The following is a 13,533-nucleotide window of genomic DNA, read 5'->3' as shown; positions in this document are numbered from 1 at the left end:
GTTACACGTATACAAAAAGGAAAAAAAGAAAAAACTAGCTTCAAAATGATTGTCTGCTTTTCAGCTGTTCATTCACTTCCAAATAAGGGTAGCAGAGGACAGGGGAGCCTGTCATGCTACATTCTCTGAGGTTGCAGAGTTGGACACAACATAGCAACTGAATAACAATAATCCTAGTTGCAGGAAGAAATTGCCTTAAGTTCATTGTTTAATATGGAAATTTTTTGATGTGAATAATATAATACAAATTTAAACATGAAATGATTAAGATTGGAGAAGACAATAATTTGAAACTATTTTTAAAATTCTTACAGTTTGTTTCTAGACATTATTTTTGAGTTCAGAGCATATATATCAAAAGATCAATTCAGAAACTATAACTGTCAGATATGAAAGTGTCTAGAATTTACATTTGAGAGGCCTATTTCTCAACAAAGATAAAGTACATAATTTCATTTAAGGACTGTGACAAAGAGTTTAGTAACAAAGTATTGAACTGAGTCTGCATGAAATGCTCAGCCCTTCCTGTGTTTAGATGTTATCTGTGGATGTAATCTGTGAACCAGTAATCTGTGACCTGGTTAGAACAGGAATGATTAAAGCAGCAAGACTAGATTTGAATCTTGGATCTGAAGTGTAACCATAGATGAAATCTTTGCAAAATTGCTAACATTATTTGCACTGTCTATTAATTCGTTATAAACGCACAACTCTCTACTTAATTAACTGATACTAATCATGCATAGCTCCAAGCACAGAGCAGGCACTCAACAGATGTTAGTTTGTCAGTATGCATTCAAGTACTGAAGCACTTTCATGAGTGCAATTCTTTTTATTTTTCTAGAACTGCCTGATTGAGTTAAAGACCTCCGTATGGGGGTCTGTGTTTTTCTATGAACACAGACAATGAAACTCTTCCCCAGGACTTTCTCCTATTGGGCTTTCCTGGCTCCCAGATCCTTCAGCTCTCTCTTTTCATGCTTTTTTTGATTATGTACATCCTCACAGTTGGTGGTAACATGGCTATATTGATATTGGTGAGTACTTCCCACCAGCTACACACCCCCATGTACTTCTTTCTAAGCAATCTCTCTTTCCTAGAGATTTGGTATACCACAGCTGTAGTCCCCAAAGCCCTGGCCATTCTATTGGGGAGAAGCCAAAGCATATCATTTACCAGCTGTCTTTTGCAGATGTACCTTGTTTTCTCATTGGGCTGCACAGAGTACTTCCTCCTGGCAGCCATGGCTTATGACCGTTATTTGGCCATCTGCTATCCTCTACACTATGGGAATATCATGAACAGCCTTCTTTCAATGCAGCTGGCCCTGGGCTCCTGGGCCTGTGGTTTCCTGGCCATTGCAGTTCCCACAGCCCTCATCAGCAGCCTGACCTTCTGTGGGCCCCACACTATCAACCACTTCTTTTGTGACATTGCACCTTGGATTGCTCTGGCCTGTACCAGCACACGGCCAGTGGAACTTGTAAGCTTTGTGATTGCTTTTGTGGTCATCCTAAGTTCTTGCCTTATCACCCTTGTCTCCTATGTCTACATCATCAGCACCATCTTCAGGATTCCCTCAGCCCAGGGCAGAAGCAAAGCCTTCTCCACATGCTCCTCCCATCTTACAGTGGTACTCATCTGGTATGGCTCTACAATCTTCCTTCATGTCCGCACCTCCATTAAAGAGGCTTTGAATCTGACCAAAGCTGTTCATGTCTTGAACACCGTGGTAACTCCAGTTCTTAATCCCTTCATCTACACTCTCCGTAACAAGGAAGTAAGAGAAACTCTGCTAAAGAAATGTAAAGGAAAATAAACTGCTTCCAACAAAACAGACCTCTGTCAATTGTCTCCATATCTGTTCAGGGGTTCCAAGTGAGGATATGGAGAAAAAGGCAAATCTTTCTTGATGTAAGGAGAGGAGGGAAAAAAAACAGAAAAAAAATCAATCAAATTTCAAAACCTGTATATACTTGTGCTACTTTCTCATATGTGATAGGAATGGAAGTTCTTGGAATAAGCAAACTGGACATTCTTTAAGAAAAATATCTTTATATACTGAATTAGGTTTATCCTTGGATTTCATTTATAAAATGAGGTGTAATAGTCAATAAGAAGGGTGTTTTATTGAGTAAAGTTTAAATTCTTGTCCCGTTTAAAATAGCTTTGATGAAATATGTGAAAAGTGAAAACGTTTAAAATATGTTTGTGATATAGGAAAAGGTTAATTAAATAGAAGGATAATTGAAATCATAATGTGCAATTATTTCAACACATGATTTTTTGGATAAAATATAGTAAAATATGTACATATAAAAGTTGATAATTATAATGTGAGATCTTTGTTTAACAAGGATAGTGAACAAAAACATTCTAATAAGCAAGTGATGTTAAAAGTTAAATGGCAACAAAACTGCAGGAGGGCTTGGAAAAAGCAATAAATGTTTCTTACACCACAAAATGTTTGTCTTGAAAATGCTAAAGGATTCTGTTAGTAAGTCACCAAGGTTAAATACCACATGGCTTCAGGGGAAATTGAGTATAGAAAAATATAATTGTAATAGTTGATTTTCCTTTAAATGACTCCAAGATATTTATTTTCAACCATTAACACATGGAAGAAAGTTTTATTTCTCTCTTTTTATTTTTTCCTTATGGCTAGTGGTAAAAGAATTATTCTGCCAATGCAGGAGACTCAGGAGATGCTGGTTTGATCCTCGGGTAGGAAGATCTCCTGGAAGAGGAAATGGCAACCCACTCCAGTATTCTTGCCTGGAGAATCCCATGGACAGAGGAGGAGCCTGGCAGACTACAGTTCATTTGGTCGCAAATAGTCCGACATGACTGGGAGACTGTGCAACTAAGCATGCACACATAGGTTTGAAGCAGCAAAGATGACTTGTCATGCTTAACCACGTTGATATATTCTGTTCTGTTCCACATTGTTTCACACATGCAAAATGTAGGCTGCTTCTCATAGGAAAAAGGTCTGTGTGGGTGAATAGCAGCTACCCTATAGGTCTTGATTGTTTATATTTTTTTGAAATCTCTCCTGGGTCTTCACTCAAAAAATGTAGGGGGTGACAGAATAAGAAAGAATATGCTTGAAGGAAATAAGGCAAAGTATTTCAATGAGGGAATAACAAACATTAACTTTCAAAAGGTATGTCTATGTTGAAAGTTAACTTCTTAAATCGTCATAAGTCAACAATGTACACCTGATCTGCTGCCATTATTTATTTACTATGAGCATGAATTTCAAATCCATGAAACTCCTAAAGCCTCAGTTCAGTTCAGTTCAGTTCAGTCGCTCAGTCGTGTCCAACTCTTTGCGACCCCATGAATTGCAGCACTCCAGGCCTCCCTGTCCATCATCAATTCCCGGAGTTCACTCAGACTCATGTCCATCGAGTCTGTGATGCCATCCAGCCATCTCATCCTCTGTTGTCCCCTTCTCCTCCTGCCCGCAATCCCTCCCAGCATCAGAGTCTTTTCTGGTGAGTCAACTGTTCACATGAGGTGGCCAAAGTACTGGAGTTTCAGCTTTAGCATCATTCCTTCCAAAGAAATCCCAGGGCTGATCTCCTTCAGAATGGACTGGTTGGATCTCCTTGCAGTCCAACCATCACTTCATGGGAAATAGATGGGGAAACAGTGTCAGACTTTTTTGGGGGTGGGGCTCCAAAATCACTGCAGATGTTGACTGCAGCCATGAAATTAAAAGATGCTTACTCCCTGGAAGAAAAGTTATGACCAACCTAGATAGCATATTCAAAAGCAGAGATATTACTTTGCCGACTAAGGTCCGTCTAATCAAGGCTATGGTTTTTCCAGTAGTCATGTATGGATGTGAGAGTTGGACTGTGAAGAAAGCTGAGTGCCGAGGAATTGATACTTTTGAACTGTGGGGCTGGAGAAGACTCTTGAGAGTCCTAAACTCTAAAAACCCACAAAAGATCACAAGAAAAATTTTGGAGGTGATGAGTATGTGAAGTACCTTGGTGTGCATTGACAGGTGGATTCCTTACCACTGAGCTGCCTGGGAAGTCTAATGGTGTCCTAGGTGTATGCATACATCCAAGCTAATCAGTATGTATATAGTAAATGTATATCTTATGTAAATCAATTGTACTTCCATAGGAGTTCCCAGGTGGCGATAGTGGTCGAGTTGCAGGAAAGGTGGTAGAGTCACAGGTTTGATCCCTGGGTTGGGAAGATCCCCTGGAGGAGGGCATGGCAATCCACTCCAGTATTCTTGCCTGGAGAACCCACGGACAGAGGAGGCTTTCAGGCTACAGTCCGTAGGGTCCCACAGAGTTGGATATGACTGAAGAGACTTAGCATGCAATCATGCAGAGCTAAATAAATAATAAATAAATTTCTAATCGTACTTTTTGAGGATTTCCGAAGATCAAAATTTCTAATGAGTCAAATTGCTATTTTCTGAGACAAATAGCATTCCTGCTTTGATGAGTGAGTCCCAACTTAAAAAAAAAGCAGTTGGTATAGTATCTTCAACATCTCACTCTCTTCTGGTGCACACCTCATTATATCAAAACCAAGGAAATAGTGTTCAGCTTTTGTGTGGATAAATGAGTGAGTTGGTTTAGCATAATATTGCATGCAAGATTAAATGTTAGGTGAAGAAAATAACCAAAAATGAACTGGGTAACTTGAGTATTTCCTTCTATGTTGATTAGAAAACAACTTAAGTATTATTTGCATGATGTATTATCAAGCAGTTATACCTAATTTCTGGATATTTGTTTTAGTTCTTTTTTTCAAATCAGTAATTTATAAAAATTCTATTTAGGAAAAAAATACATTGCTATTTAGAATTATCCCATGGTGGTAAATTATTGGAAGTATTAAATCACTGCTAAATACTTTTTGAGTCTTTCAGTTTATTTTGACAAACTTCTTTTTAATAAAGATAGTATTAATGGATATAACTTCAAGTTTGAGAAATCTGTTTCAAAGCACTCTAATTTATTGAAAAATAATTTGGGGATTTCTTTTTTCGTTTTAAAAAAATCCTTCATCTATAAAAAATTTTAGCATCATTAATTTAAAAAAAATTTATCATTAGGGGTTTAGATCAAGCTTCCCTAAGATGTACCACTTAGGCATGTGGATTATTTTGAACTAAAGTCAATGAAGACCATGTGGGATCAAGATAAATTACTGTCCCTTTCTTAACTATTTCAGTTCTGTTCAGTTCAGTCGCTCAGTCGTGTTTGACTCTTTGCAACCCCATGAATCCCAGAACCTCCCTGCCAGGCCTCCCTGCCCATCACCAACTCCTGGAGTTCACTCAAACTCAAGTCCATCGAGTTGGTGATGCCATCCAGCCATCTCATCCTCTGTCATCCCCTTCTCCTTCTGCACCAAATCCCTCCCAGCATCAGAGTCTTTTCCAATGAGTCAATTCTTCTCATGAGGTGGCCAAAGTATTGGAGTTTCAGGCTCAGCATCAGTCCTTCCACTGAACACCCAGGACTGATCTCCTTTAGAATGAACTTGTTGGATCTCCTTGCAGTCCAAGGGACGCGCAGGAGTCTTCTCCAACACCACGGTTCAAAAGCATCAATTCTTCGGCACTCATCTTTCCTCACAGTCCAACTCTCACATCCATATATGACCACTGGAAAAACCATAGCCTTGACTAGATGGACCTTTGTTGGCAAAGTAATGTCTCTGCTTTTCAATATGCTATTTAGGTTGGTCATAACTTTCCTCCCAAGGAATAAGCGTCTTTTAATTTCATGGCTGCAATCACCATCTGCAGTGATTTTGGAGCCCCAAAAAATAAAGTCTGACACTGTTTCCACTGTTTCCTCATCTATTTGCCATGAAGTGGTGGGGCCAGATGCCATGATATTCGTTTTCTGAATGTTAAGCTTTAAGCCAACTGTTTCACTCTCCTCTTTCACTTTCATCAAGAGGCTCTTTAGTTCCTCTTCATTGTCATCAAGAGGCTCTTTAGTTTCTCTTCAGTTTCTGCCATAAGGGTGGTGTCATCTGCATATCTGAGGTTATTGATATTTCTCCTGGCAATCTTGATTCCAGCTTGTGTTTCTTAGAGCCCAGCGTTCCTCATGATGTACTCTGCATGGAAGTTAAATAAGCAGGGTGACAATATACAGCCTTGATGTACTCCTTTTGCTATTTGAAACCAGTCTGTTGTTCCATGTCCAGTTCTAACTGTTGCTTCCTGACCTGCATACAGGTTTCTCAAGAGGCAGGTCAGGTGGTCTGGTTTTCCCATCTCTTTCAGAATTTTCCACAGTTTTTTTTGTGATCCACATAGTCAAAAGTTTTGGCATAGTCAATAAAGCAGAAATAGATGTTTTTCTGGAACTCTCTTGCTTTTTCCATGATCCAGTAGATGTTGGCAATTTGATTTCTGGTTCCTCTGCCTTTTCTAAAACCAGCTTGAACATCAGGAAGTTCATGGTTCACGTATTGCTGAAGCCTGGATGGAGAATTTTGAGGGTGGTCTAATATTAATACAATCTGACCACTGTTTCTTAAAAAAAAAAAAAAAAAAAGGCAATTAGGACACCCAAAGACACCAGAGGGATTTATACAGAGAGTTGAAAGAGTTGGAGAGATGGTAATCACATATTAGACAAGGGGAGAGGACTCAGAGGAAATCAGCATTCTTACACCTTGATTTGGGATTTCTACCTTCCAGAACTGAGAAAATAAGTGTCTGTTGTGTAAGTCATCCAGTCTGTGGTAGTTTCTTATGGCAGTGCTAGCAAACTAATACAGGATCAGATGACATAGTGAAGAATTCATTGATGGATTTAACAAAACATGTTCATAACAAATTGTATTGAAATTGTAAACATCACTGAGAAAATTTTAGAATAACCGTTAAGATGGAGAAAAATATGACCCTTAATACTGACTGTACTCAATATTGTGTCCGTGACAAAGTTCTTTTCATGGATCTAGCTTAAAGTCTATCAAAATTATTCCAAGTAACTTGGAAATTGATAAGCTGATCCAAAAGTTCATATAATGACTTACTTTACTCAGTATGACACTCTCTAGGTCCATCCAAGTTGCAGCAAATGGCATTATTTCATTCTTTATAATGGCTGATTAATATTCTATTTCATATATGTACCATATCTTCTTTATCCCTTCCTCTGTCACTGGACATTTAAGTTGCTTTCATGTTTTCAGTTTGGCTCAGGGGCTCAGTTGTGTCCGACTCTTTGTGACCCCATGAACCACAGGACGCCACGCCTCCCTGTCCATCACCAACTCCTGGAGTCCACCCAAAACCATGTCCATTGTGTCGGTGATGCCATCCAACCATTTCATCTTCTGTTGTCCCCTTCTCTACCTGCCCTCAATATTTCCCAGGATAGGGTCTCTTCATGAGTCAGTTCTTTGCATCAGGTGACCAAAATATTGGAGTTTCAGCTTCAACATCAGTCCTTCTAATAAACACTCAGGACTAATAATAAATACCCAGTCTTTCTAATAAAACACCCTTTAGAATGGACTGGTTGGATCTCTTTACAGTCCAAGGGACTCTCAAGGGTCTTCTCCAAACCACAGTTCAAAAGCATCAATTCTTCAGCACTCAGCTTTCTTTATAGTCCAACTCTCACATCCATACATGACCACTGGAAAAACGATAGCCTTGAGTAGATAGACCTTTGTTGGCAAAGTAATGTCTCTGCTTTTCAATATGCTATCTAGGTTGGTCATAACTTTCCTCCCAAGGAGTAAGCATCTTTTAATTTCATGGCTGCAATCACCATCTACAGTGATTCTGGAGCCCAGAAAAATAAAACTAGCCATTGTTTCCTCTGTTTCCCCATCTATTTCTCATGAAGTGATGGGACCAGATGCCAAGATCTTAGTTTTCTGAATGTTGAGCTTTAAGCCAATGTTTTTACTCTCCTCTTTCACTTTCATCAAGAGGCTGTTTTGTTCCTCTTCACTTTCTGCCATAAGGGTGGTGTCATCTGTATATCTGAGGTTATTGATATTTCTCCTGGAGGTCTTGATTCCAGCTTGTGTTTCTTCCAGCCCAGTGTTTCTCATGATGTACTCTGCATGTAAGTTAAATAAACAGGGTGACAATATACAGCCTTGATGTACTCTTTTTCCTATTTGGAACCAGTCTGTTGTTCCATGTCCAATTCTAACTGTTGCTTCCTGACCTGCATATAGGTTTCTCAAGAGGCAGATCAGGTGGTCTGGTATTCCCATCTCTTTCAAAATTTCTCACAGTTTATTGTGATCCACACAGTCCAAGGTTTTGGCATAGTTAATAAAGCAGAAATAGATGTTTTTCTGGAACTCTCTTGCTTTTTCCATGATCCAGTGGATGTTGGCAATTTGATCTCTGGTTCCTCTGCCTTTTCTAAAACCAACTTGAACATCTGGAAGTTCATGGTTCACGTATTGTAAAGCCTGGCTTGGAGAATTCTGAGCATTACTTTACTAGCATGTGAGATGAGTGCAATTGTGTGGTAGTATGAGCATTTTCTGGCATTGCCTTTCTTTGGCCCTGTGATGAAAACTGACCTTTTCCAGTTCTGTGGCCACTACTGAGTTTTCAAAATTTGCTGACTCATTGAGTGCAGTACTTTCACAGCATCTCTTTTAGGATTTGAAATAGCTCAACTAGAATTTCATCACTTCCACTAGCTTTGTTTGTAGTGATGCTTCCTAAGGCCCACTTGACTTCACATTCCAGGATGTCTGGCTCTAGGTGAGTGATCACAGCATCGTGATTATCTTGGTCGTGAAGATCTTTTTTTGTACAGGTCTTCTGTGTATTCTTGCCACCTCTTATTAATATCTTCTGCTTCTGTTAGGTCTCTACAATTTCTGTCCTTTATTGAGCCCATCTTTGCATGAAATGCTCCCTTGGCATCTCTAATGTTCTTGAAGAGATCTCTAGTCTTTCCCATTCTGTTGTTTTCCTCTATTTCTTTGCATTGTTCGCTGAGGAAGGCTTTCTTATTTCTCCTTGCTATTCTTTGGAACTTGCATTCAAATGGGTATATCTTTCCTTTTCTCCTTTGCTTTTCACTTCCCTTCTTTTCACAGGTATTTGTAAGGCCTCCTTAGACAGCCATTTTACTTTTTTGCATTTCTTTTTCTTGGAGATGGTCTTGATTCCTTCTCCGTACAATGTCACAAGCCTTTATCCATAGTTCATCAGGCACTCTGTCTATCAGATTAGTCTCTTTAATCTATTTCTCACTTCCACTGTATAGTCATTCCATGTTTTGGCTGTTGTAAACAGTACTGCAGTGAACACTGAGGTGCATGTATCTTTTCAGATTATCTTTTTCTCTGAATATATGCCCAGGAGTGAGGTTGCAGGGCGATATGGTAGCTCTATTTTCAGTTTTTTGAGGGACCACCATACTGTTTTCCATAGTTGCTGTGGAACCACAATTTAATTCACAATTGACATTCCCAACAGCTGTGTAGGAGGGTTCCCTTCTCTCCACTTCATCTCCAGCTTTTATTTGTGGATTTTTTTGTTGTTCGTTGTTGTTCAGTTGCAAAGTCATGTCTGCATCTTTGTGAACCCATGCACTGAAGTCCATAAGGATTCCCTTTTCTTCATTATATCCTGGAGTTTGTTGAAGCTCATGTCCATTGAGTCAGTGATGACATCCAATTTCTCATCCTCTGCCACCCTCTTCTTTTATCTTCAATCTTTCCCAGAATCCAGGTCTTTTCCAATAAGTTGATTCCTCTTGCCAGGTGGCCAAAGTATTGGAGATTCAGCTTTAGCATCAGTCCTTCCAATGAATATTCAGGGATGATTTCCCTTAGGTTTGACTGGTTGATCTCCTTGCTGTCCAAGGGACTCTCAAGATTCTTCTCCAGCACCACAAGTCAGAAGCATCAGTGCTCCAGTCCTCAGCCTTCTTTATGGTCCAACTCTCACGTTTGTTCATGGCTACTAGAAAAACCATAGGTTTCACTATGTGGACTTTGTCTTTTAGCAAATGAGAAGCATTGTATGACATGTCTTATATGTGGAACCTAAAAAGAAATGATACAGTTGAACTTATTTTCAAAACAGAAATAGACTCACAGTCTTTGAGAACAAGCTTATGGTTGCCTGGGGGAAGGATAGGGGAAGGGATAGTTGAAGAGTTTGGGATGGGCATGTATGTGCTGCTGTATTTAAAATGAATAATCAGTAAGGAGCTAATGTATAGCACATGGAACTCTGCCCAATGCTATGTGGCAACCTGGATGGGAGGGGAGCGTGTGGAATGTATACATGTATTTGTATGTCTGAGTCCCTTCACTGTTCACCTGAAATTATTACATTGTTTGTTAATCAACTATATCCCAATACGAAATAAAAAGGTCTTTTTTTTTTTTCTGAAGTTTATATGATTAGAGTCCATGGGGCTCTCATGATATCAGGAAATTATGAGGATAAATGTATAATCTAAGCAACAACTCCATGGTGAATATGAAAGTTACAACATGAGCTTGTTATTTAACACAAACAAGATATAGGCAACACAGAGGGTATGTCATCCATGATACCTAGAGAGACCATGACATGGAGCAAAACAATGAAAAAAAGAAGATAATTTCATGTCTACTCTAGAAGACAAGGATAACATTACATGATCAGGCTCTCAAAACATATCCCAGTTTACGACAACAAAGGAGAAGATCCTGCTGAGTTTCATCATGATGCTGTTCCATCAGTTCAGTTCAGTTCAGTCACTCAGTCATGTCCGACTCTTTGCGACCCCATGAATCGCAGCACTCCAGGCCCCCCTGTCCATCACCAATTCCCGGAGTTCACTCAGACTCATGTCCATCGAGTCAGTGATGCCATCCAGCCATCTCATCCTCTGTCGTCCCCTTCTCCTTCTGCCCCCAATCTCTCCCAGCATCAGAGTCTTTTCCAATGAGTCAACTGTTCACATGAGGTGGCCAAAGTACTGGAGTTTCAGCTTTAGCATCATTCCTTCCAAATAACACCCAGGACTGATCTCCTTCAGAATGGACTGGTTGGATATCCTTGCAGTCCAAAAGACTCTCAAGAGTCTCCTCCAACATCACAGTTCAAAAGCATCAATTCTTAGGTGCTCAGCCTTCTTCACCGTCCAACTCTCACATCCATACATGACCATAGGAAAAACCTTAACCTTGACTAGACGGAACTTAGTCGGCAAACTAATGTCTCTGCTTTTGAATATGCCCTCTAGGTCGGTCATAACTTTTCTTCGAAGGAGTAAGCGTCTTTTAATTTCATGGCTGCAATCACCATCTGCAGTGATTTTGGAGCCCCCAAAAATAAAGTCTGACACTGTTTCCACTGTTTCCCCATCTATTTGCCATGAAGTGATGGGACCAGATGCCATGATCTTCGTTTTCTGAATGTGGAGCTTTAAGCCAACTTTTTCACTCTCCTCTTTCACTTTCACCAAGAAGCTTTTCAGTTCCTCTTCACTTTCTGCCATAAGGGTGGTGTCATCTGTATATCTGAGGTTATTGATATTTCTCCTGGCAATCTTGATTCCAGCTTGTGTTTCTTCCAGTCCAGCATTTCTCATGATGTACTCTGCATATAACTTAAATAAACAGGGTGACAATATATAGCCTTGATGTACTCCTTTTCGTATTTGGAACCAGTCTGTTGTTCCATGTCCAATTCTAACTGTTGCTTCCTGACCTGCATATAGGTTTCTCAAGAGGCAGATCAGGTGGTCTGGTATTCCCATCTTTTTCAGAATTTTCTACAGTTTCTTGTGATCCACACAGTCAGAGGCTTTGGCATAGTCAATAAAGCAGAAATAGATGTTTTTCTGGAACTCTCTTGCTTTTTCCATGATCCAGCAGATGTTGGCAATTTGATTTCTGGTTCCTCTGCCTTTTCTAAAACCAGCTTGAACATTAGGAAGTTCATGGTTCACATATTGCTGAGGCCTTGCTTGGAGAATTTTGAGCATGACTTTACTAGCGTGTGAGATGAGTGCAATTGTGTGGTAGTTTGAGCATTCTTTGGCATTGCCTTTCTTTGGGATTGGAATGAAAACTGACCACAACTCTTATATGTTCATTGACATCCCTTGAGAACTACCACAGATGTCAAGAATTAAAAGTTCTTGGGACATTTTTGCCCTGACATGGTTGGGCATTACTGAGAGTCTGAAGAATAGTTATCCTCAATGGAGATTGACTTATATCAAGAGAGACAGTAGAGGAAAGATCAATGGGCCATTTAGTATCTCAGGAGCTTAAACAAAAACTATGTTACTGATCTCTAAGTTAGAGGACAATGTCCTAGTGTCCTTCTCCATTGAAACTGAGCTGAGATTACTAGACTTAATTTGAAGATTATTGGACACAGAGTTAAATTTAAATTTTTGCATGCTTTAGAAGCAAATGAATGGCAGGCAAGGGTTGCTGGAGAGTTTATTTTAATGAGACCCATGACCAAGACAGTGGCATCAACTCTAAGATCTGAGGTGAGTGTTAAAGTTAGGGTCTCCAAGGCTTTAGAATCTAAGAAATAGTACAGCTTAAACATCCTGGGAGAAGCCCATGTATTTTATGAAGTTTCACTTGTAACTTCTTTAAAAGCCTTGTCCGTTATTGGGAAAAGAAATGCCTGAGACATAGGACATCAAGGACACTTTTTTCCCCTTGAAGTTGGAGACAGCATAAAGGGAACAATGCTGACATAAACAGGACAGAGACGTTCAACCAAAACCATTGTGAGTTGGAAGGTCATGGCGGGGATTTGAAATGGGAATGTGGAGGTTTATGGGAAAACTATTTGCAGTTCTGATGCTTCCTATAACTTGAAAACACGTACTTTATTTTGAACAAAATCTGTGTATTGAAGAAAATCCCCAAATTACTTAGCTTTTTCAGTTTCACTTTCTTCTTCACTAAAATTATTTTGAAATCTAAAAACGTGGGAAAACACTCTCATCAGTATTTTTCTATAAATGCTATTCTTCGTATTGACCATACTTTAAATTAAAACATTATCAGGACTGTAAGATGCTGTACAACTAATTTTCTGCCTATTTTCCTCTTTTTTGCATTCTCGGTATCTTATCTCCTACTCCTGTCCAAAGTGACAGATTTGTTGTTATTATAATACATAAATAGGGCATAGATGTATAATTTAGACTTTATTTATTTCAGAGCTCCTGTGTGTGTGCTCGGGCGTGTCTGACTCTTGCACCCCCACTAGGCTCCTCTGTCCATGAGATTTCCCAGGCAAGAATTCTGGAGAGGGTTTCCATTTCCTTCTCCAGGGGGATCTTCCTGACCCAGGGGCTGAATCCATGTTTCCTGTGTCTCCTGTACTGGCAGGTGAATCTTTTTCACTAGTACCACCTGCCAAACCCCAGATCTCCCTTAGATACCTCCTTGTTTTAGGCCACTTCATGCACTATAAACAGTTTGCAAATTTTTGGTCTGTTGGGACACAGCTTGTAGACTTTTTTCAATTATGTATGATTACTGTGGACAAGTATATCAATATGATA

General features: G+C 39.5%; 1 protein-coding gene across 1 annotated transcript; it reads left to right on the top strand.

Moving 5' to 3' along the window:
- On the top strand, positions 894–1,820 carry LOC102190216 (olfactory receptor 6F1). Its single transcript, XM_005682838.2, has one exon. It carries the CDS (start codon positions 894–896, stop codon positions 1,818–1,820), a length of 927 nt encoding a protein of 308 aa, XP_005682895.2.

The sequence above is a fragment of the Capra hircus genome, chromosome 7, assembly GCF_001704415.2.
Source record: "Capra hircus breed San Clemente chromosome 7, ASM170441v1, whole genome shotgun sequence".
Lineage (NCBI taxonomy): Eukaryota > Metazoa > Chordata > Mammalia > Artiodactyla > Bovidae > Capra > Capra hircus.
The sequence above is the reverse complement of the archived record's forward strand: the minus strand, read 5'-3'. Positions and strand labels throughout refer to the sequence as shown.